Below are 24,917 nucleotides of genomic sequence, written 5' to 3'. Positions count from 1 at the left end.
TTTTGTTAAATTCTTAGTTCCAGAAATGCAATAGGTTTTGCATCTTGAGTGGTAATGGTTACATGTTTCTTTTGGTTTCACGACTTCCCATCAGATACCTGGCAGGAATGATTTGGATGTGAAAGGTGTTGTGGGATATCATTAGTAGTAGTCCAGTAACCTAGTATTTTGTTGGTTTTCAGCACGATAATCCTAAAGTAACTGATATTATACTTAATGCCATTTATCTGGAAGCATATGGAAAGGGAAGTATAAACAAGAAATAGTTTGGTTTGACCTTTTGTTGAAACATATTTCAAATTCTCTACAGAAAGATCTGAAAAGTGTGCTTAACTGAGGCTGATGGTGATTTAGGTTGTAGTCCAAGTAACTAAAAGTTTTATGAAGGTCACTTACTGGTGGCTGAAATGAATTAGTGGATCTGATATTTTTATTACAAACTAAATCCAAGATTAAAAAAAAAAAAATTAGCATTTTATCATTAAAAATTTACCAGTTCATTGAAGACAGAATTAGACCAACCCTGCTCACATCTGAATATTTCAAAATAGAACTCCTACATACAGTAAATGACAAGCCCTGATGCTACTTCCCGAGTGCCATTTATACAGATGGCTGTGCACCTGATGTTACACTTCACTATGGAAAAGCATTTTGAAAAAAAAAAAAAATTCTTCATCTAAGCTAAAATCTGTTAGAATCATGTTAAGAATGCACTGGAATTATATACTGGCCAAGACTGTGAAATCTTACAATCTTCCCCAATATGCATAAATATATATATATATTCCTATGAATAACTTTATTAATAATATGCAAGTAGGTGCACAGAGTTTTATGTACAAAGATTATTACCAGATCATGACAGCAACAAATACAATGAAATAGGCAAAGAAATAGGCAATGTATTTCAAATACAATGAAATAGTCGTATGTGTGTGACTATACAGCTTGTCTGTAACACGTCGCACTGCATGACTGCACGCTTTTCTAAGTTAGTTTCCCAAGCACAGCACACTGACATTTTAAAACCAAAACCTGATGGCCTAAATCTGTGGATTTGTGCAGGTTTGGTATGTAGCAATTTACTCCCTGTTGTTTCACATTCCATTCTTTCTTTTACCCAGTAGAAGATGTTTAACTTTTTCAAGTGCTAAGTAACAGTAATTCTTGCTAACTGGCCTTGGACACTCATTCACTCCCCACAGATTATTAGGAATATCTTCATCTCTTTGGAAGTGAGATATAAACACCCTAGCTGGCACTTAGTGCTACAGGAAAATACAGATCCCCTGTTTGCAGAAATTTTCAGAAATCAATTAGGTTCATGGAGCTACAGCAGTTTCTGTCAGCAGGAGATCAGTTCTGTGGGAAAGTAAAAGCAGACATAAGTAGTCAGAAGAAAGGTCCGTCGAGCCTAGAAAGTGGCCTCCTACAGTGACCAATACAGCATGCATATGGAATAGTATAAGCAAGCAAGCACATGTCAAGGCTGCCTTGCACACCAACCCTGTATATAGCAATTCGTGCATATATCCTGAGCTAGAGAATAGCTTTGTTACAGTCTGAGGTAAGAGAGTGAAATGCTGGATGGATTAGAAAATACACAGCATTAGATGAAAAGTGATTTACTTAAAATCTTAAGCCATAATAGTTAATACAAGAGATTATGAAATAATAACTTGGGCATGTATAACTAGGGGAGGGTGGGAAGAGACAGATGAAGAAACAGAATTCATACATCAGTAATAGATATCATGGCAGTGGAGGACTGAAAGACAGTGGCTCTAATCTCAGTCCATCCTAAATTTCAAACTATAGATCTAAGAAATTTTACTGTCTACAGTGGAGAGAGGAATTTGTTCTATGGCCAGGTAAAGTACAAAGGGTCTGGAACACACTGCTGAGTCTAAACAATCACTTGCAACCTGTAGATAGATGCTCTGTCAAGTATTACTTAAATACAGATTAGCATTTGTAAAAGAGTTCCTGGTGTGTTCTTACTGTGTCTACAAACTTGTATAACTTTGTGTAGGTCACAGTCCTCATCTAACACATATTTTAAGCAGCACTAAGTTAATCTCAACATTTTTAATCATCTTTTCTCCTAATACTATTATGAGGTACTAGCTCTTTTATCCACATTTTACCTTCCAGCTATAAAGTTAATTGTTGCTTCAGACTACACCATTTGCATGAAACCCTGCTAAATATCAAAGAGTTTGAGACTGAAGCAGAAAATTTACATTGTTAGTCAAAACTTGTTTTATAAGGACCTAGCAGCCTGGCTTGCATTGAAACTGAGCAGAAAATATACATTGCCAACTGAAACAGGGAAGGAAGGAACACATCCAATTAAAGGAAATTTATGTAGGTATGTAAATCACACTAATCACACCCACAAGAGCTTGTATTTATATATGAACTACATACAAGGTGGTTGATTCCTTGTGAGTTTTATAGCTATTTGTTGCCCAAAGAATTCAAAAGATATTGAAGGGAAGTTAAAAGATGGTATCCTGGCTGAAATAAGAAAGCTGAGGATTTCCAGACTTTCTGTTGAAATTCAGGGTAACTTTTTGAAAACTATTGAAACAGAGTGAGCAATAATGAGTAACATAAATTCCTAGATTCTGTAGTGAAACTTTACTTACTGAGGTTGCAAAATTACAATTGTTCTTCAAACAGCTGCTTATAACACCAAAACTCAGAATGATGTAATTATTCTTCTTCTGGTTTCCGATGCATAGAGATATTGTCATTCTCCATTCTCCAAAACTGCAAATGAGGAAACATGAATCAGTCAGTTGCTAGAAACTGAACTTATGTTGGGAGAAATAGATAGCTAGATTAAACTGGGTTTTTATGCTTTTTGTAAATAATACTTCATTATTTGAGTATTTTAGCTGTTGCACTTTAAATATATTTATCCTGACATTAGAGTAAGGAGTGCTTTCTTATTTAAAAAAATTAACATGAGAATTTTTAATGGCATCAAGTGGAATATTTTCTGAGAGATTCTGAAGCACCTGATTTTAGGGTCTGTGTATGTTCTTCATGGAGGGTATCTCAAACATAGCTATGCTCAATATGTGCATAAAACCACATAAATTTGCATGCACACACATGCACACAGAGTCATTCTTCTTCCTTTCTCTCAAGTTGAGACTGTTGGTATGTCAAATGTTTTAATGTTCTACATCTAACCTTTTCTCTCTACAAAAGACACTGTTGCAGTTCCAACTTTATAAAGGATCTTTGTTCTTCATTAAAGGATATTGACTTGTCTGAGACTCTGTTGTCAACTGGAGATAGCCCAAAGGAGAATAAGACTTACAGAAAAACAGGATGAACTGGGTTTATTTAGTGACAAACATGCATAAATTAAATTAATGTGGACAAAAGCAAATGTCATAAAGTAACTAAAAGGCAGCAGCTGTGCGGAGGGAAGGAACAATTTTTTTCTTCATGTCCATGTTGAATAGGGCAAAAGAGTAAGGTGAAATAATGGCAACAAAGGTGTAAGTTATACATTAGGAAAAAATTTCACTAATGAAAGTTAAAAATTCAAATACATGTAGGAAGTTATTGCAGCTTCATCACGAATGTGTTTGAGAACATTCCTGGTGGTACATACTCCTGTAGTATTGATGTATTCCATAGAAACTAATTTGTTTTCCAGCATGATACATGGATATTTTTCTGATACTGGCAAACTTGACTGTACCGGATATATAATCCCACACCATTGAAAAAGGAATTGTTGATCAGGAGCTGCTGTACCAAATCAACACCAGTTTTGGTATCAAATTCACATAAGAAATGAACTGCAGGATCCTTACTACCTTCAAAACACTATTCTGAGAGAAAAAGGATAGATCATGTATGTTAAGCTAAGAAGTTATTGTTAGTTCAGTTAGTGCTTTAATAATTTAAAGGTCTAAATTATATAACTAAAACATTAATAATACAGTTTAAATTGCTATAGGAAAGAGCTTTCTGATATTTACCTTTTTTCTCTGCTCTTATCCTTAAAATCAAGGGCCCTAAGGGGTCCTAAGGAAGAACTGGATTTGGTTCTTCCTGAAGAAGAAATGAGGAAATGATTAATTATTTCAGTTTTTAGGTGAGCAACAGATAATGGTGTATTTGGCTTCATGGACTTTCTGTTGTTCAAGGCATCTGGAATCTTTCATCATTCTAAAGTGAATCCTCTCTTGTTAATGAAGCCTGTATTGGGGTTACGTGGTAAGGTCTTGGTAGCAGGGGGCTGCAGAGATGGCCTCTGTGAGAAGAGATCAGGGACTACCCTGATCCAACCTAAGTTGGCTCCAGACAGTTCTAAAATGGACCTTTTGCTGAACCCATCAGCAAATATGCGGTAACGTATTTAAGAAAGGGTAAAAAAAATGCTGCACAGCAGCTGTGAGGGAAAGTAGTGTTAAAAAATGTGAGATAAACCACCCTGCAGACACCAATGTCAGAGAAGAAGGAGGGATAGGAGATGAACGCAGTGCTGGAGCAGAGGTTTTCTTACCACCTGTGGAGAAGACTATGGCTATGCAGGTTGTTACCCTAGAGCCCATGGAGGACTGTTTCAGAGCAGGTATCTGCAATGCACCTCGTGAAGGACCCCACACCAAAGCGTGAGTATAAATCTTGAAGGAAGCTGCAGTTCATGAAGAGTCCATGCAGGAACAGGTTTTCTGGAAGGAACATGTCTGGTGGGGAACCCACACTGGAGCAGTCTGTTCCTGAAAGACTGTATCTCATGGAGGGAATCCATGCTGGAGCAGTTGTTGAAGAACTGCAGCCCATGGGAAGGACCCATGTCAAAGAAGTTTGTGAAAAATTGAGTCCCATGGGAGAGACCCTGCACTGAAGCAAGGGAACAGCATGAGGAGCATTTTAGCAGCAAAGTGTTATGGATTGGCCACAATCCCCATTCCCCTGTGCTACTTGTGGGGAGGAAGTAGGAGAGTCAGGAGTGAAGTTGAGCCTGAGAAGAAGGAGAGGATGAGGGGAAGGTAATTTTTAATTGACAGTAAATTAATCTTCTAAAAATCAAGTCTGGTTTTCCCATGGTAGTTGGTGAGCAATATCCCTGGCCTTATCTTGACCCATGAGCTTTTTTCATCTATATTCTCTCTCCTTTCCTGCTGCGGAGGGGCAGAGAAAGTGGCTTGGTGGACTCCTGACAGCCCACCACATTTCGAACCACCACAAAATCTCATGAATTAAGAGAATACCTTCAGTATCAATATTCAGTTTGTAGCTTTAACAACACCAAGTGCTCGAGATCAAGCATCATATCCAGGCTCATTTTGGTGGAATTACTTCATCTTTTCTTATTAACATCTCAGTTGATCATCGTTAGCTAAGCTTTTCTAGCTGAACATCATTAAATAAGCCATGGGAAAAGTGTTGTTCCTTTTTACGTAAAATCAAGAAAAGAACTGCATTACGTCACTTAACTTTTGATTTTCTATTAGCAGTCTGTGGAAACATCAGTATCTCCCTCCTTTAAACTGATTGATCTTTGAGAATCTATGTGTCGATCTTTTATTTTTAATTATGCCAGTGGTCTATTATGCATTCTAATAATTTTTCAGTCCAAGCAGGCTTGAATTTGAGTCAGGGAGTTGTCTGAAAGATGATGGATCTCGCCTTCCGTCTTTCATATTCAGAAAGAATGAAGTTTGAAATATATCTTTTCAAGAAGGCAGTGTCTGAGAAGGAAGCTGCTGATAATCAAAGGTGGGAATTATCCACACCTGTAATAAGGGCAACCAGATCTAACATACCCAGCGTCCATGTACTGTATGGCAAAGAATTTCTTCATAAAAATCTCCGTAAAATTGAGAAGTGTCAGCATTCATAGAGAAAGCAAATTGAAGGGATTTCATCTAGCTAGTATGGTGATGTATATCTTCTGAAAAGGTACAAAGGATACAGTGTGCACTTAGATGACTGACATGGATGTGCAGAAGATTATTTTTCAGTAGATATATTTTTTCACATTTTTTCCATTCATTATGCTCATATTTGAGATAATTGTAGATAACTAGACTTCGCATATTTTTTCTCCTTTAAGCCTGTGGGGGTTATATTACTTTTTGGGTGCTTCTGATATTTTTAGAAGATTAAAATAAGGTGAATTATATAGGACAATACTTTCAGATAATTTTCACGCTCAATCTGTTGTGCAGTATATTCTGTAGCCAAAGGTAAAGGAGTTTCTGATATTTTGTAAGGTGAATTTGTGATGAGAATAAGAGGCTTTTTTTGAAATATGTGATCTCACTTAAATCCACATAGCGCTTTCTGTAAAAAAACTTGCAAAATATCTATGTGATAAAGTGTATGAAGTCAGCAGGGCTGAGAAAATTTCATCTCAGTAGAACTTTTCCCTACCAGTGTGAATTCAAATTCATGTTATATTAATCACACTCTCTATGTTAACATACCTCATGGAACTATAATGTTTTGTGATGATGAATCCTTCAAATGGAACTTGGTATATGACTTTCATAGCACTTATGCCAGTGTAAGATTGATGTTGATTCTTTCAGCACATTTAACCCTGGGGCAATATACTTGCCCTTTTTCTGGACAGTTATTAATTCATCCAAAGCAAATTTTCTCCATCCTTCTGCCTTTAAAGCAGAGGTAACTCATGAATATAGGTACTTTTTTTTTTTCCCCCCAATAAAAGATTCAGTATATAAATTAAAATTGGTAGAAAAGATATTGCTTCAAGTCTGCAAGTGGAAAGCACTGCACATTTAGGTAAGAAGTGGCTCCCTGTATTTTCTTACTGTGAAATAATGTAAATTTTCTAATGAGGAAAATTTGTGGAGAACAGATATTTGTTATGTTTTTTCTTTAAGAAAATTAAAAATATATGTTAAAAATAACACACATGAATGCAGAAACACCCAAAGTTCATAGATCTATATTATCCTCACAATGGCTAAAGGTGTTTTTTTGTGTCAGCTCCCATTAAGGCAAATTGAAATTGAAAGAATAAATTCTTTATGGAGGTCTTATAAAGCTGTGCCATTTCTCCTTTCTCACACTTGGGCAGCAATTCACTTGTCTTTTGTCTTTCTTTTCAGTCTTCAATCTCATTAACTTGATTGCTTACCTTCCCTCCAGATTTTCAGAAAGGAACTTTTCTTAAAGAGTATTTTGAAAAAGCTTGGGTTTTTTTACCTTTTTACACAGCAGCACTGTTTGGCAGTTTCCAAAGATAAGTGCATATTAAGTTTTCTTTTCACTGTGTGTGCATATACATTGTGTGTGTCTGTGCACATGCAGTGTTTGTCTATGAGTGTGTTTCCTCAAATATGAGTCCTCTACCATGATGGTGCTAACAAGTGCAGAATTGCTCTCTCAGGTATAATAAAGAATGAAATGATGAATTTTTATCTACACTGATATAAAAAAAATAAAATCGGTCTTAACGCATATTTATTAACAAGCGCTGTCTAAAGTGTTCTGAAAAATCATTGTTCCTGGAGTAAAACAGTATTAAAATTCATGTTTTCTATAATACAGACATATGTTTAGTTACTAGTAACTAGCGTGCATTTCAACTAACATCAAACACAAGTTTCTTCTCTAAAAGAAAACACAGATATTTTTCAAAACTATGTTAGCTTGTCATGAGTAAGGTTAGTGGAAGACAGGCTGCAAAACTAACAAGCCAGGAAAGTGGCCGTGAATTTAATCATGTGAAAACATTGGCTCCAGAGGAAAAGTAATTCAAAACATGGTTTATGCTGACTAAAAATAGAGGGAAAAAAATCACAGTCTGATTCACTGATTTGTTTTTCCTTGCCCTGAAAAATGAAATAAAAATGCAAGGAGTTTTGCTTTGTTTTGCTTTTTTTATGTTAGTGAATTATAGTACACACAGACATGTTTATACAGATCTATATCTTTGTTTAATACTCAAATGTTTATTTTTACTGCTTTTATTTTGATGTGTGATCCTTAGAGATCTACATGATATGCAGTAAAATACTAAACAAGAATGTATTATTGTTGCATTTATATATCAAATGATAGGCCACCTCTGAAGAGCAGAGATTTAGGCTTTGCGTATCATTGCATTTTTGTTAGAAAAGAAGGCATTTTCTTCAAAATATTGATGTATTTGCGTGCTATTTCGTTCAAAATCTCCCACTTTAAAAGTTAAAACCAAACAGATATTAAAAACGGTATATCCTTTCTGTGTGAATAATTTTGCACAACTCTTTCATGCTTGAAACATTATGATGTGTTTCAATTTGCTAAAGGATCCCACAGTGATAGTTATGTCATACTTTGCTTTGAATTACTTGTGCATCTGTCATTGTACAACATTGTCCATAGTAATGTTGCAAAACAATTAAATAGAAGAAAGTACGAAAATCACTATTGGCCAACCAGAAGTTAAGGGTTGGGATTTTTTTCTTCATTTTCTGTTGTGACAAAGTTTAGAAATAAAATTCCTCAGCTATTTTGCTGGGTGCTTTAAAAACACAGAAACGAAAGCATAAGATCAAGAATACTTACAGTCTAACTTGGTGAGCTGTACTAACAAAGAAATGGAATTTAACTATTTCTTGTAGCTACTTACACTGTTTAAGCTTTTTCAGTAGCAAGTCAATACTTTAGGAAGTATTAATGGATTTTGATTTTAAGATCATCACACAGTGGGATGTCCTCAGCAATATTGGATGCAAATATTGATTACCCCTAAATGCAATAGCAGTGCTGAGGGAAATATTTTTATTAAGAACAGCTTTTAATTTGGACTTGAACAGTTGGTCTTGTTTTATAGTCCTGCATTTTTTTAGGGTTTTTTTGTTTGTTTGTTTTGTTTTTTGTTTTGTTTTTTTTTTTTTTAATAATACTTGCATGCTGGGATTTTGTTGCCATAGAAATATGAGCATTTTTAGTTTTGCAAAATTATGCAAATTCTTTTTCTTGTTAAAATATTCATGGAGTACAGCCAGAGATGGAAGGGTAAGGGTCAGTTCTTGTGTCTTAATGGAAATGAACATTGAGATAAACGTTCTAGTTAGTATTTCATTCTGATATTACAGGAAGGCATTTATTGATATGTCTACTGTAATAAGGGTTTTTCCCTTTAGAAGCAAAGACCATGGAACGGAGGACAAACATTTAATCAGTGAAATTAAGAATTGCTTTCAATTATGAGGTTGTTGATAGCTACAAGACCCTTATTTAGAAATGTTTGATGAAGATATGTTATTTAGAAACATGTCTCAGAGATAATGCTCAAATAGTGAGTTTGATTTCATTATCACTATGTCGTGGTTTAAACCTTGTCATCAAGTTAGCCACGCAGTCCACTCCCCCCCTCTGCCCTTTCTTCCTCCCATCCCCCGCTCCCGGAGGGACGGGAAGGAGAATGGAAAGAATGTAACTCCCACAGGTTGAGATAAAAACAGTCCAGTAACTAAGGTATAACACAAATCACTGCTGCTACCACCAATAATAATAATGATAAGGAAAATAATAAGAGAAGAGAATACAATACCACTCGTCAAAAAACAGCCTGACCAAGCAGTGAGCCAGCCCTTCCGGGTAACTTCCAGTTACATCCCAGGCATGATATGCTGTGGTATGGAATACCTGTTTGGCTAGTTTGGGTCAGGTATCCTGTCTCTACTTCCTCCCGGCTTCCCTTCCTCCCTGGCAGAGCATGAGACTCACAAAGTCCTTGGTCAGACTAAACATTTGAGCAGTAACTAAAAACATCAGTGTTATCAGTGCTGTTCCCAGACCGAAAGTCAAAAACAAAGCGCTGCTCCATCTACTAAGAAGGAGAAAAAACGACTGCTACTGCTGAACCCAGGGCACACTAGTAGTCTGAAACATCTTCACAGTTAACGTGATATTATTATCCAGAACTACACCGTTCATTCACTCTGGCCCTGCTAAATTGGTGTTTATAAGGATCAGAGTAGCTGTTGCAAAAAACTAGTTAGCAGCTGATTAGTTTGTATTAGCTACTTTTTTCCTCCTCTGCAGTTTAACTGTATTCAGTCAGGGCAAAATCTCTGCAATTTTGATGACATATGAGTTTAATTGATGATAGAAATTTGAGAATTTGTAGAGTAAATGTCTAAATTCATAAGTACATTTCAGGAAACAGCATATAATCTTATTGTGCAAATTTGTAATCAGTCACTGATTCCATTAATTTTTTCAATGCTAAGTTCAGAAAGAGCAACTACGCGACATAAGTAGGAGTTGCAGCACAGGGCTTACGGGAGAGCTGATATGCTTCAGTTCCCATCTTCCTTAGGAACTGATCTTTGTACTATTTTTCCATTTAGAATCTCATTATATCACTTAATGTTGTAATATTATGTATTAAACACAATGAATTGTGCATTTTACTGAGACATCTGCTTTTTCTTTGCTTCCAAATAATGCAGTCTACTTCATCCAAGGAGGAAGAGAAACAGGGTTATGAAATGATAATGTTGATACAGTACCTCAGTAACAGTGAGACTGGGCTGAGTTTCTGGGTATAATTTAGAAAATCCACAAATAAGAAGCTAGTATTGAATTCTTTAAGATTTTCCATTTATATGTTTCTTATTATAGTATACCAGCATATATATATATACACACACACACATACAGGATAGTATAGTGTATATATATAATGTGTATATATGTATATACACACTATACATATACTAGTTGCATTGAATTAAAAGAATTGTGTGAGATTTTAATTGGTCTACACTGTGTGTGACAAGATATTTTAAATATGAAGGGCCTGGAAATAAGTGTCAGATTGTCATGCTGAGGATGGCAAGATTTATCAATCACTTTACAAAAATTATGCCTCAGATCTTCTAAAGCAAGACAGAAAAGGCAGCAGGACGATTAAGGGATGATTAAGGAGACTAGAATTTAATGACTTCCCCTCTTTTCTCACTCATCTTTCTGTTTTCTGTGTTTGAATCTGAACACACGGTATTTCTCTGGTAGGTGCCAGGGTATTCTTTCTGCTGCCTGGTGACCAGATGCAATGTACAGTAAGACTTTGCTATAGCTAAATCTAGTATGTGTTTGTTGAATCATAGAATGGTTTGGGTTGAAGAGACCTTAAAGACCATCTAGTTCCAACCCCCCTGCCCCCCTCACACTAGATCAGGTTGCTCAAAGCCCCATTCAACCTGGCCTTGATCACTTCACAGTATCACAGTATCACAGTATGTTAGAGATTGGAAGGGACCTCAAAAGATCATCTAGTCCAATCCCCCTGCCAGAGCAGGAACACCTAAATAAGATTACACAGGAATGTGTCCAGGTGGGTTTTGAATGTCTCCAGAGAAGGAGACTCCACAACCTCCCTGGGCAGCCTGTTCCAGTGTTCCGTCACCCTCACTGAGAAGAAGTTTCTTCTCAAGTTTAAGTGGAACCTCTTGTGTTCCAGTTTATACCCATTACCCCTTGTCTTATCATAGTTTGCCATTGAGAAGAGCCTGGCTCCATCCTTGTGACACTCCCCCTTTATATATTTATATACACTAATAAGGTCCCCCCGCAGTCTCCTCTTCTCCAAACTATAGAGACCCAGCTCCCTCAGCCTTTCCTCATAAGGGATGATGCTCCACTCCCTTAATCATCTTAGTTGCCCTGCGCTGGACTCTCTCCAGCAGGTCCCTGTCCTTCTTGAACTGAGGGGCCCAGAACTGGACACAATATTCCAGATGCGGTCTCACCAGGGCCGAGTAGAGGGGAAGGAGGACCTCTCTCGACCTACTGACCACCCCCCTTCTAATACACCCCAGGATGCCATTGGCCTTCCTAGTCACAAGGGCACAGTGCTGGCTCATGGTCATCCTGCCATCCACTAGGACCCCCAGGTCCCTCTCCCCTACACTACTCTCTAACAGGTCGTTCCCCAACCTATACTGGAACCTGGGGTTGTTCCTGCCCAGATGCAGGACTCTACACTTTCCCTTGTTATATTTCATCAAGTTTCTCCCTGCCCAACTCTCCAGCCTGTCCAGGTCTCGCTGGATGGCAGCACAGCCTTCTGGCGTGTCAGCCACTCCTCCCAGCTTAGTGTCATCAGCAAACTTGCTGACAGTACACTCAATTCCCTCATCTAAATCATTGATGAAGATATTAAATAATACTGGTCCCAATACTGACCCTTGACGCACTCCACTAGATACAGGCCTCCAACTAGACTCCGCCCCATAGACTACAACTCTCTGGCTTCTGTCCTTCAGCCAGTTCGCAGTCCATCTCACTACCTGATCATCCAGGCCACACTTCCTCAATTTAGCTAAGAGGATGCTGTGGGAGACTGTGTCAAATGCTTTGCTGAAGTCAAGGTAGACCACATCCACCGCTCTGCCATCATCCATCCACAATGTTATTTCCTCATAAAAGGCTAGGAGGTTGGTCAAGCATGACTTCCCCTTGGTAAAGCCATGTTGACTGCCCCTCATAACCCTCTTATCCTTGACATGCCTTAAGATGGCATCAAGGATAAGGTGTTCCATCACTTTCCCAGGAATGGAGGTGAGGCTGACCAGTCTATAGTTACCTGGGTCCTCCTTCTTGCCTTTTTTGAAGACTGGAGTGACATTTGCTTTCCTCCAGTCCTCAGGCACCTCTCCCGTTTCCCAAGACTTGGTAAAGATGATGGAGAGTGGTCTAGCAATGACTTCCGCCAGTTCCCTCAGCACCCGCGGGTGCATCCCATCTGGACCCATGGATTTATGGATGTCCAGATTGCTCAACTGGTCCCTAACCCGTTCCTCATGGACTAAGGCAAACTGCTCCAGTGACCTGACTTCATCTGAGGTCTCAGGAGTACAGGGTTCTTCAGGACTGCCTCCGGCAGAGTAGACTGACACAAAGAAGGCATTCAATAACTCTGCCATCTCTGTATCTTCTGTCACCAGGGCACCCATCCCATTCACCAGTGGGCCAACCTTGCCTCTGGTGTTAGTTTTATCAGCTATGTATTTGAAAAAGCTCTTTCTGTTGTCCTTGACCCCTCTGGCCAGATTTAATTCTAAGGAGGCCTTAGCCATCCTAGCTGCCTTCCTACATCCTCTAGCAGCAGCCTTATATTCCTCCCGAGTGGCCAGCCCCTCCTTCCATGACCTATAAACTCTGCTCTTCCACTTGAGCATACCCAGCAGTTCCTTATTCAGCCACGCAGGTCTCCTGGCCCTCTTCCTTGACTTCCTATGTGTCGGGATGCTCAGCTCTTGAGCTTGGAATAAGCGATTCTTGAATGTCAACCAACTATCTTGGGCCCCTTTACCTTCAAGCAGCCTTGCCCATGGGACTTCCCCTAGCTGTGCTAGCTCCGATCAGCTGACTGACTCACTTGCAGGAATGGTGAACACTTCCAGGTATGGAAGTTTTGGAAGGGATCCCAATTGCTCAAATATTGATATGTAGTATATGAAAGAGACATGGTCAAGGCACATATGGAGTATAAGTGGGCAGTTTTGATTGCTGCTTATCAATTGTGCTTGCTCTGTGAACTGGTGTTTTCCTTAATCTGAAAACTTTCTGATTAAGGGGAAAAAAGTTGAAGCTACAGATTCGATGGTTCTTTTCATTGCTGGGAAACTTTAACATACTGAGATTTATTGTGAATATGTTGTTCTGTTATCCAGTGCATAAAGAAAGAAGGTCTTACACAATGAGTTTTTAAAGATTCTTTTTTTTTTTTTTTTTTTTTTTTTTTTTTTTTTTGAGTTTTCCATAAAGGTCATTTGAAATAGAGCAAATAAATGTTTTCTCATTGGTGTGCCTTATATCTTGCTCTTTGATTTCTTAGCATATAGCTTAGACATTGGAGGGTATTCTGTGATCAAATGAGTGCCTAGGTTGAATAAAACTTTTGACTCAATTCTGTACATAGGATCAGCCGGGAAAATACTGAAAATTAAAGAGGCTGTGTCATAACATTCTCAATAAAATTCCAGACATGAATGACCTGGAAATCTTGTTTATCAGAGTGGTCTTTTTCAAGATACTGGAGATGACAGTAAATGCTTTGAAATGCTTAACTTCCCCTTTGAGTGGTTCAGTGTTGTAGAAAAACACTCACAGAAAGCAACTGAACCAAGAGATGTAGTAGTCAGGCTACTTTATAGGCTTATTCCCTCCATGTTCAGTTAACTTAACTGGAAGCAGTATTCTGAATAAGTGAATTTAAGTAGAATGTAGCATCAATTTATACAATTTATATGGAAAAATTTTGAGTGTACTTAAGCAGGGAAACTAGGATTCTGAACTGTCTCGGACAGAGTTGCAGGAACTCCAGGTGATATAAAGTTAGGGGGAAAAGCCCATTCTCTCAGGGGAAAAAGTTAACTTGCATATGAAGAAAACTCAGACAATTTTTAAAGCTAGCCAGAACTATACTGTCATTCAAATGGAACAGGATTATTCTGCTCCCTGCTTTATCTGAAATATTACCATAATGCTTCAGAAGAGCTTTTATATCCTATCTAAATTCAAGTCTGTCTAAGAAAGAAGAGTCTATTTAATCTCTAATTGGATCTTGAGTAGAACTAAAACATGCAATCTTTACTGAGTCCTGCTACTAAATGAATAAAAGTTTGATGTTTTCTTGGTGATGATTCTATTGAAATTCTTTTCTAGTCGCTGCCTTCCCTCACTCTGTAAGCAGCATGAAGGCTGGATCAACAAAGCTTGATTAAATACGGTAAATTTACACCAGTATTTTTTTGTAAAGAAGATAATAATCCAGATGAAAACTGGATTAACAATGGAATATTTTCCTCAACATAAGTAAATTAAGTTAGGAAAAGCAGAAATTCATGTCTACACTGAGTGGGTGGCTAGAGGAACACTTACATACTTGTGTTGTGCTGATTGATGTCTGGCTGGTCGATGTCTGGCTGATCATGAGCCAGCAGTGTGCCTCGCAGTGTGCCCAGGCAGCCAAGAAGGCTAACAGCATCCTGGCCTGTGTTAGAAATAGTGTGGCCAGCAGGACTAGGGAAGTGATCATCCCCCTGTACTCAGCACTGGTGAGGCCACACCTTGAATCCTGTCTTCAGATCTGGGCCCCTCAGTACAAGAAGGACATTGAGGAGCTCAAGTGGGTCCAGAAAAGCACAACAAAGGTGGTGAAGGATCTGGAGAACAAGTCTTATGAGGAACAGCTGGGGTAACTGGAGTTGTTTAGTCTGGAGAAGAGAAGGCTCAGAGGGGACTTGATCACCCTCTACAACTACCTGAAAGGAGGTTGTAATGAGGTGGAGGTTGGTCTATTCTCCCAAGTAACAAGTGATAGGACAAGAGGTAGCAGCCTCAAGCTGTGCCAGGGGAGGTTTAGGTTGGATATTAGGAAAAATCACTGAAAGGGTTATCAGGCATTGTAGCAGGCTTCCAAAGGAAGTGGTGGAATCACCATCCCAGGAAGTGTTCAAGAAACATGTAGATGAGGCCCTTAGTGATACGGTTTAGTGGTGGTCTTGGCAGTTCTGGGATAATGGTTGGACTTGATCCTAAAGGTCTTTAGCCGTCGGTTAGGATGGTACATTGTCTGTTCAGTACTTTGTCAAATCGTATGACAATTGCAGGGTGCCAAGCTATTATGGACTAAATTAGTCACCACTACTAAACTGGCAGCAATCTGATTTTTTTTTTTTTTTTAACTATTTCCTTCACGTAGTTAGTGTGCATGTTCTGGTGGCAAATATCTCTTTGCTGAAATCTGTCATAAATCAATTGTGTACCTAGAGAGTTTGTGGAGATGAAAGAATCCAAATAAACTTCAACATTTTATTGCAGCTCTATTTCATAGAAATTCAAGAAGGCTAGCAGGGAATGTTAAATTGTATGTAGTATGAATTCATTACATTTAAGCACTGTATCTGGGAGTAGATATTGCCACCAGGAATATGACAGAGCCACTGTAAAACTGAGTGAGCATCTTTGGGTTTTTTTAAAATTATAATAGCAAGCAAAAAAAAATTCACAGGCACATCAGGAAATGAACGGGTGGGGTTTTTTTTGTTTTGGGTGTGTCTTCCGGTATAGGAGAACATTATTATCTCTAAGAACCTTGCACTGCTATCAGTAGCTTGCTGTGAGACTCCTCAGTACCTGTATTAGCTTTCTCCAAAGAAATGTTCCACCCCTTCAAGTTTATAGACTTCTCTTTTTCCTTTTTTTTTTTTTTTTTTCTTTCTTTTTCTGGTAGCGTTTGTTCACTTGATATAGTTCTAATTGTATGTCTGTGTGTACAATAATGTAATGGCAAGCAGTGTTCATGTTTCTGAAAGCATGTCACCTTTCTGTAGCTATATTGCAGCTATATTAGTGTAATAAAAATATTAACTCTCTGTAATGCTTATCTCTCTAATACAGTGTGTCAGTGACTATATATCTGCTAGAACTCTTAACAGTGAAGAGGGAAAAGATTGTCCAACTTCTTGATATTTGTTGATGCTTTTTATTTCACTAATTTCTGAAGTCTGGTGTATGAATATTAGTCTAAATCCGGTTTAATACAGGAATATATTTTTGCTTTTGAAGGTGTAATGTTCTCTTGGATTAGGCCTGAGATGAAAGCCTCTCTTAGCTAAATCCATTCAGATACAGATTTACGACTAAACATATGAGCAAGTTTCATGTGTTTCATTTCAGTTATACACTGTCTGTGTAATACTTTATTAATTTGTGAAATCTATTCTATGTCTCCCAAGTTATTTTTAAAATATAATATAAGTACAAAGTGAAGTGATTTGAAAGTCATCCGTCAGGGAGGAAACCACAGACCAGATACGGTCTAGATTCATTTGACTATACAAATGACTTCTTTCAGTTGTATGCATGTAGCCCCATTGTGCTGTATCAGATGCCCTAGTATATTCCATCTGACTTCCACTTAGGAGAGTCATGGTCATCTAATTCAGAAATGGGCAACTATAGATGCTTCAATTACAAACTGGGTCTCTTCCTAGCTGGCAAAAGAGCATTTTACTGCTTAATGAGATAAGGGATTGTAAACAGCACTGTGTTTAGTGGAGGTAGCTGTTCTAAAGTTATACGTGGGAGCTGTTGTTCAGAAGAAATGAGGCAGCCTCTAGTATAGTGGAGTAGGTACTAAAACTTTACAGGCAGAGTTACAAGAGTCATTGGAGACGGAAAGTGTGAAACACCAAGCGATTCAAGAATAAGATGGGTTATAAAAGCTGTATAAGAAAGAGGTACTCTCCAGTGACATTAGCAGGATAGATGCTGATGGCTTGCCTCAGAAAAGCATTGACAGCAGACTTGACTAAGTGGTGGAAGACAAATACTCCTAACATTTGATTTCCGTATGAAGAGATGAAACCTTTCCTCATCTATGGCTTTGCAGGTATTTGTAACAATGCTGTCTATTTTCAGTGCTGTAAATATTTGTGGCTTACTATCACTTGTCTTACTTTCACTTGATTTTAGTGTGACAGGCATGAAATCAAAGCGTACTTTACACAAGTGTCGTGGTTTAAGCCCAGGCCGTAAATTAGAACCACGCAGTCTACTTCCCCCCCAACACCTTTCTTCCCTCCGCTTCTGGAGGGACGGGGAGGAGAATCAAAAGAATGCAACTCTCACAGGTTGAGATAAGAACAGTTTAATAACTAAGGTATAACACAAATCACTACTGCTACCACCAATGATAATAATGATAAAGGAAATAACAAGCAAGAGAATACAGCCGCTCACTGACTGGTACCTCACCCCCACCCTGCAGTGATCCAGCCCTTCTGGAAACCCTCCGTTCTACATCCTGGGCATGACGTGCTGTGGTATGGAATACCTCTTTGGCTAGTTTGGGTCAGGTGTCCTGTCCCTGCTTCTTCCCGGCTTCTCCTCCTCCCTGGCAGAGCATGAGACTCACAAAGTCCTTGGTCAGGGTAAACATTCTGACCAGTAACTGAAAACATCGGTTTTATCAGTACTATTCCTAGGCCGAAAGTCAAAACCACAGCACTGCACCAGCTACTAAGAAGGAGAAAAACTGACCGCTGCTGCTGAACCCAGGACAACAAGGTAGTACTGAGTATTTCCTCCTACCTTCCAGCTTTCTTCCTGTTGAGTATGGGTGGTTTTGTTCACAGGATAGTAGCCGTTTCTCCTGCTTCAGAGGGTTTTAGCTGACCCAGAATGTAACTGTCAGGATATCATAGCCAGTCTTGTCTGCTCTCTGATTCCATGTTTTAACAACAAGTAACACAATAGTACAAGTACAGTTAACTGTAAAATTAACCATCTGCCAGAAACTTGGTAGATTAGACTTAACATAGCTGCAATTTCTCTCTCCTATACTTGTTTTTCTTGGGGAGTCTGTGACTTTGCTTGAAAACATAGATTTTGCCTTCTGAGCCAGGAAGAAATATTTGATGTATTAATCAGAAAACGGGAGGTAGAGACAAAGAAGATTCTGTGGAACTTCCTTGACATTTTTATTCAGCTATTCTTGCCTCAGCAATACATGCCTTTGTCACCAGCAAGGCAAACTTTTATGATCTGTCTTCTTTGGTATTGCTATGGCCTTGGATGAGAATCCTTGAGGCAGAGCTCTGAATCTTTGGGTGATATAGAGAACAACATTAAAATGAAGGGATCTTACAGGTGCCCAACTTCTGTATCACACTTGTATTCAAAAATCAGTGAAAAATTGGGTTTTTTTGCACTAGATGAGACATAATTGCTCATGCAGCACATGGATTGACCTCTGAATTCTTTGTCTATGAGCAAGCTTGTACTTTAAATATACAGAGGAAGGAAATTATATTTGTGAAAAATAGCAGAAGGAAGTAGTACTTTCTGTTTTATGTAAGTTCGTTGGGTTTTTCTTCTAACCTAATCTACATTGGTGAATACACGAGGTAAATACATATTCTGAACTACCGGGTGCTCTCTCCAGTAAGTGCCATTTGGGGACCTTGACTTTAGTGTGTGATCCTGTTTGTGATATGCAAATCTTGCCAGCTGCAACCGTGAAACTCAGATGGCTGTGGCTAGCAGAGATCTCAAGAGACTTCTTAGTCATATTCCAACTCTTAGCCATCGTACCTAGAGTATCTCTGATATGTTTGAACTGCTGTTAAACATTTAATGGAGGAATTAAATAGCATTTTCAAGTAGCTTGATACTGTTTTGGCTATCCCTAGTGTCAGAAAGCTTTCTGTATACTCGACCTGAATCTTCTTCATGCCTTCCCCACTACTGTCACAGGAAAATAAAAATGGTCCTTTCATTTTTCCAGTCTTATGTTTTGGTAGACTATATTACTGTTTTCTCTTAGCATTCTTTTTTCTGGACTAGTCAATCCTACACCTTTTCGCTAGTGTTCGCTGTTGTTTATATTTTAGAAGTGCCTGATCTGTTCAGGTTGCTTTCTGTAAACTATTATCTGTTTGTCTGATTGTGATTGCTTTGTTAGTCTCTGTGTTTAAGGAATTTTCAGCCTTTGAAAGGCAGAGAAGAAAAATGGCTACATGTGGTTTCTAGGTGATTGAGCAAGAAGAGAATATGTAATCCTCACATATCTGCATATGGTTTTGCAACACTAGAATTCTATTTCTGGGAAATACTGATGCTAGAGAAAACTGCCCAGAAATGTTAAGGCATGTTTTCTTTCCTTTAAATAAATTTTTCTTTTTCTTTTTTCTCCCCAGGTGGCAGCTGCTGGCGGACATCTGAAATTTACAGTGTCCTATGACTTCACAAAGGCAGGAGAGACAGTTCAATTGATGGTTCAATCTGATGTCATCATAGAGGTAAAGTGATTGTATTTTCAACTACCAAAAAAATAAAAAATTACCTGTGTCTTTAGATGTTCAGCATGAAGCCTGGTGTTTGAGGACACAAAACAGCAGGGTGCACCTACTTTCGATTAGTTTATAGTATCAGAAAATGGATACACTTCAGAGAACTCAAACCTTCAGTACTTCAAGGAGCCTCTGGGAATATTGCAGTAGCTTACAAAACTATATTCTTCTTCTTTATCAGGAGGAATAAAGAAATAAAATAATTGGTTATTTGAGGTAATACTTTCGCATTCTTTCAGCAGACTTGTTCTTGTGCAGCTAAGATTGTAAGAATTTGCTTTTGCCTATGCAAAACCATGATGCTAGGTTCTGGCTGAAAAACTTTCTTTTGCACTTTCAAGTTTATCAGGCAAGCCCATTTCAGTGGTCTGAAAGGCAAGTATTATTCCTGATATTTATTATTCTTGTAAAATATATTATTCAATAAATCCTGTACCCCAACTGGCTACAGATGGAGATTTTTTCCTGACTTTTTTTCATATTTGAATGTCTCTCTCTCATGTCTGTATCTAGGGAGGTGACTTCAGAATCAGCACTCCAAAAGGGGGCATTCACCTGCAGCCTTCTGAAGAGCACACTGAAGAAATTGTGCTGAAACCAGAATCTTTCTCTGTGTATGGCACTGATGTTCCAGTCAGCAGGAGGGAGTTCATGACTCTACTTGCAAATGTAAAGAGGATCCTCATAAGAGCCACATACAGCAGTGGGATGAATGCCATCTACAGGTGAATGTGGAAAACGTGTCCATTTGCTACAGGCAGCTTCTCAAAATAATTTCTCTCCTCACAGAACTAAGCTGATGTAATTTTAAACACACTAATTTATTATCATGAAATGCATAATATTAATTTGCATTTTCAAACATTTGTTATTATTTTTTGAATTTTGGATAGGCAGGAGGAGGAGAGGCAACAGAAAGAAGCATCCTTGTAAGGAAATGAAATCACATGGATTATTAAGGCATGAATGACAGTTCTATAAACAAGTTTATTTTTTGAATACTGTAATTCCCATAGGTATGGTAAATCATGGAGTACAGTTGACATGTTGAAGTAAGAGGTGATATATTGATATATTGCTTACATATTAGTTTCCCCAGTTAATGAGCATACATTAACATTGGATCATTAACAGAATAATACATTAACAGAATAATATCCTAAGTCTCTAAGCTGGAAAGGTGGCTTGAGGGGAGTTTTCTATATCTTTAATCAGTACCACACAGAGAACTGACTAATGTCAAAGCTGTTCCTCTGATTTATGTCAGGTTGCTGCCTGAACTGCAAAACCACTGATTTCATGTGAACTCTTGTTAGTCATCTGATAAAATGAAAGACATTGCTAGACCACTCTCCATCATCTTTACCAAGTCTTGGGAAACGGGAGAGGTGCCTGAGGACTGGAGGAAAGCAAATGTCACTCCAGTCTTCAAAAAGGGCAAGAAGGAGGACCTGGGTAACTATAGATCGGTCAGCCTCACCTCCATCCCTGGGAAAGTGATGGAACACCTTATCCTTGGTGCCATCTTAAGGCATGTCAAGGATAAGAGGGTTATGAGGGGCAGTCAACATGGCTTTACCAAGGGGAAGTCATGCTTGACCAACTTCATAGCCTTTTATGAGGAAATAACATTGTGGATGGATGATGGCAGAGCGGTGGATGTGGTCTACCTTGACTTCAGCAAAGCATTTGACACAGTCTCCCACAGCATCCTCTTAGCTAAATTGAGGAAGTGTGGCCTGGATGATCAGGTAGTGAGATGGACTGCGAACTGGCTGAAGGACAGAAGCCAGAGAGTTGTAGTCTATGGGGCGGAGTCTAGTTGGAGGCCTGTATCTAGTGGAGTGCGTCAAGGGTCAGTATTGGGACCAGTATTATTTAATATCTTCATCAATGATTTAGATGAGGGAATTGAGTGTACTGTCAGCAAGTTTGCTGATGACACTAAGCTGGGAGGAGTGGCTGACACGCCAGAAGGCTGTGCTGCCATCCAGCGAGACCTGGACAGGCTGGAGAGTTGGGCAGGGAATAACTTGATGAAATATAACAAGGGAAAGTGTAGAGTCCTGCATCTGGGCAGGAACAACCCCAGGTTCCAGTATAGGTTGGGGAACAACCTGTTAGAGAGCAGTGTAGGGGAGAGGGACCTGGGGGTCCTAGTGGACAGCAGGATGACCATGAGCCAGCACTGTGCCCTTGTGACTAGGAAGGCCAATGGCATCCTGGGGTGTATTAGAAGGGGGGTGGTCAGTAGGTCGAGAGAGGTCCTCCTTCCCCTCTACTCTGCCCTGGTGAGACCACATCTGGAATATTGTGTCCAGTTCTGGGCCCCTCAGTTCAAGAAGGACAGGGACCTGCTGGAGAGAGTCCAGCGCAGGGCAACTAAGATGATTAAGGGAGTGGAGCATCTCCCTTATGAGGAAAGGCTGAGGGAGCTGGGTCTCTATAGTTTGGAGAAGAGGAGACTGAGGGGTGACCTTATTAGTGTATATAAATATATAAAGGGGGAGTGTCACAAGGATGGAGCCAGGCTCTTCTCAGTGGCAATGATAGGACAAGGGGTAATGGGTACAAACTGGAACACAAGAGGTTCCACTTAAACTTGAGAAGAAACTTCTTCTCAGTGAGGGTGACGGAACACTGGAACAGGCTGCCCAGGGAGGTTGTGGAGTCTCCTTCTCTGGAGACATTCAAAACCCACCTGGACACATTCCTGTGTAACCTTATCTAGGTGTTCCTGCTCCGGCAGGGGGATTGGACTAGATGATCTTTTGAGGTCCCTTCCAATCTCTAACATACTGTGTGATACTGTGATACATGTTATATGAGACGACACAGTGGTTCTGTCTCAGTGGCTGCAGAGTGGTTGAACCTGTAAAGCTCATCTGGCATTTAAAAATTTCGAAAGTGCATAAACAAATACTCCAGGTGGATTAGAAGACAGCCTCTCTCCTGATACTGTATGATTGCACTCTATCTATACATCAATAGTTAGTTATCATAAATTATATCTTTTAAATATGCAATGGAATTTGTAGCCTAGTAGTTTTCTACTCACAAGGCATAAAATCTGAAGTGCTATCTAACCTATACATCTCTTAATACAGTAGCATAAGCCATTTAGAATGGAAAGAGCTGATAACATGTCAATGGTTATTTGCTTAGAGCAGAGGTACAGTTTTTGCTACTGTACAATTTCTTAAACAATCCAACCATCATTTGAATACTTAGGTAACTAAAATGTGTCCTAGATTGAAAGGCAGGTTGTGTCAACAGCATGCAGTTTTCTGATTTGAGCTTTAACAGTGTATATCTTATCTGTGCTAAAGAAGTCACGTTTGTTCAATTCCTTTCTCTTTCAGCTATTAATTAATACATATTACCTCTCTGTAAAATGCATTACCTCTCTGTAAATAAGTTTGTGAATCATAACTAACTTGAGTATGAACTAAGCAGTTTCCTAATTTGCTCATTTAGTGATCAATCTTTCATCTCCTTGCATCCGGTTTGAAAACTTTTCATGGCCATCACCTTCCCACCCTGGTTAGAAGAGAGTCAAACCACCAGGCCAGAGCTCATCAATTATGCGCTACAAGCAACCTGTGAGAAACTTAATCCACAGCTTTCAGCTGAGAACAGTGGGAGGTCAATGAGTGCTGTTCCTCCATTTCATTTTCATTCAAATAAATTTTAAAAAACCTACCCAAACAACCAAACAAAAAAACAACAAACAAACATTAGCTAGAATTTTCCAAGGACTACAGGAGCAATTTTGGAGTGGACCATAAGAGCTTTTATGTAGTGCTGTTTTAAAGGAGGTATGTGTGATTGACTTTCTTTGGGCCAAAGGTCTCGCTAAGTATTATGGGAAATGCAGACTTCAGTTATCAGTGGTTTACATATGTTTGTGTACTGACATTTGCACTAGAATGAGAAGGGGAGCTTTCCTACAAAACCCACTTTGACTAGACAGTTGAAATCTGTGAAGGGAAGTATGTTGCTGGACATGTATCAGCTGCAGCTTGCCTCTACTGTGGAACAGCAGGGATACGACAGAACACCTTCTCTCTGGGCAACAACACAGAGCTCAGGTCAGCACATACATGTAGAACTGGCACAGTATATAGTTTGTGCCTTGTAAGAAGGGGCAGACCTGTCAGTGATGTGTTTGGAAGACTGTACACTACTGCCTGCATCCCAGATTACTGCTTTGGCCATTTGGCCATGTGTGGTGCCTCACTGTTTTATAGAGTTTTTCATGTTCAGGATTTGAAACATTTTACTGGTGTGTTATAGATCACCTTCCAAAAATAAGTTTTTAGAAATATTCTTCAAGAACAGTTCTGAAATTAACATATAATTTATGCCTTGCAGGTTAGTATCCACGATCTTTTAGATGTAGTGACACTACAGTTATGAAGGTTGGTCCCTTAAAGGCAATGATTTTAAAAGGGATGAGCGGAAGGGACTGAAGAAATTTTGAAGAGTGCCTTTTTTGCTAGAAATGGTTTCATATTACTGATGCATCTCTAACTGTCCCTATGATGTCTTTTACCAGAGAGGAATGCAACAGTTACTGTGTTAATCTGATTACCATCAACATGTCCAGAAGTCTCTGAAAATAGTTTGCTATAAAGTACACACATTTTATTGAGTGCTGACAGGGTGCTTATTGCAGTGTAGTGTAACAGAAGAGAGGATGTGAAATTCCAATCACAATTAAATGAGTTGGATTTTTCACCTTTGATTTGATTGGAGGAATTGTAGTTTCACCCATCAGTGTGGGATTTACTGGGTGGAGTTGTCTTCTCGGAACAGTGCATGCTCTCAATCACATCATGTAGCAACAATAGCATCTACTGACATCCAGCCCAGTTTATGATCTGTTGTTGTAGGCGTTTTGATGATTTTCAGCGTATAGCTCAGCACTGACTTTTCAATATTCTCTTTGACTTTCATTCATGCTAAAACACACTAGGTGCAAAGCTGTACTCATAACTCTAAGATCGTGCAAAACAACTCTTTTCTCTGTATTCTGCCCCTTTA

General features: G+C 38.9%; 1 protein-coding gene across 1 annotated transcript in view; it reads left to right on the top strand.

The window, feature by feature from the left end:
• The window catches only part of LAMA2 (laminin subunit alpha 2), a gene marked incomplete at its 5' end in the record, with an annotated part of 387,284 nt that overhangs the window by 191,518 nt on the left and 170,849 nt on the right, over positions 1–24,917 (top strand). The window contains 2 exons of the mRNA XM_080616795.1: positions 19,719–19,820; positions 20,385–20,596. Of these exons, the coding sequence (XP_080472921.1) occupies positions 19,719–19,820; positions 20,385–20,596 (314 nt within the window). The remainder of the gene's footprint in view (positions 1–19,718; positions 19,821–20,384; positions 20,597–24,917) is intronic.

Source organism: Psittacula echo (assembly GCF_963264785.1).
Source record: "Psittacula echo genome assembly, chromosome: 4".
NCBI lineage: Eukaryota > Metazoa > Chordata > Aves > Psittaciformes > Psittacidae > Psittacula > Psittacula echo.
This window is presented reverse-complemented; position numbering and strand designations above follow the sequence as displayed.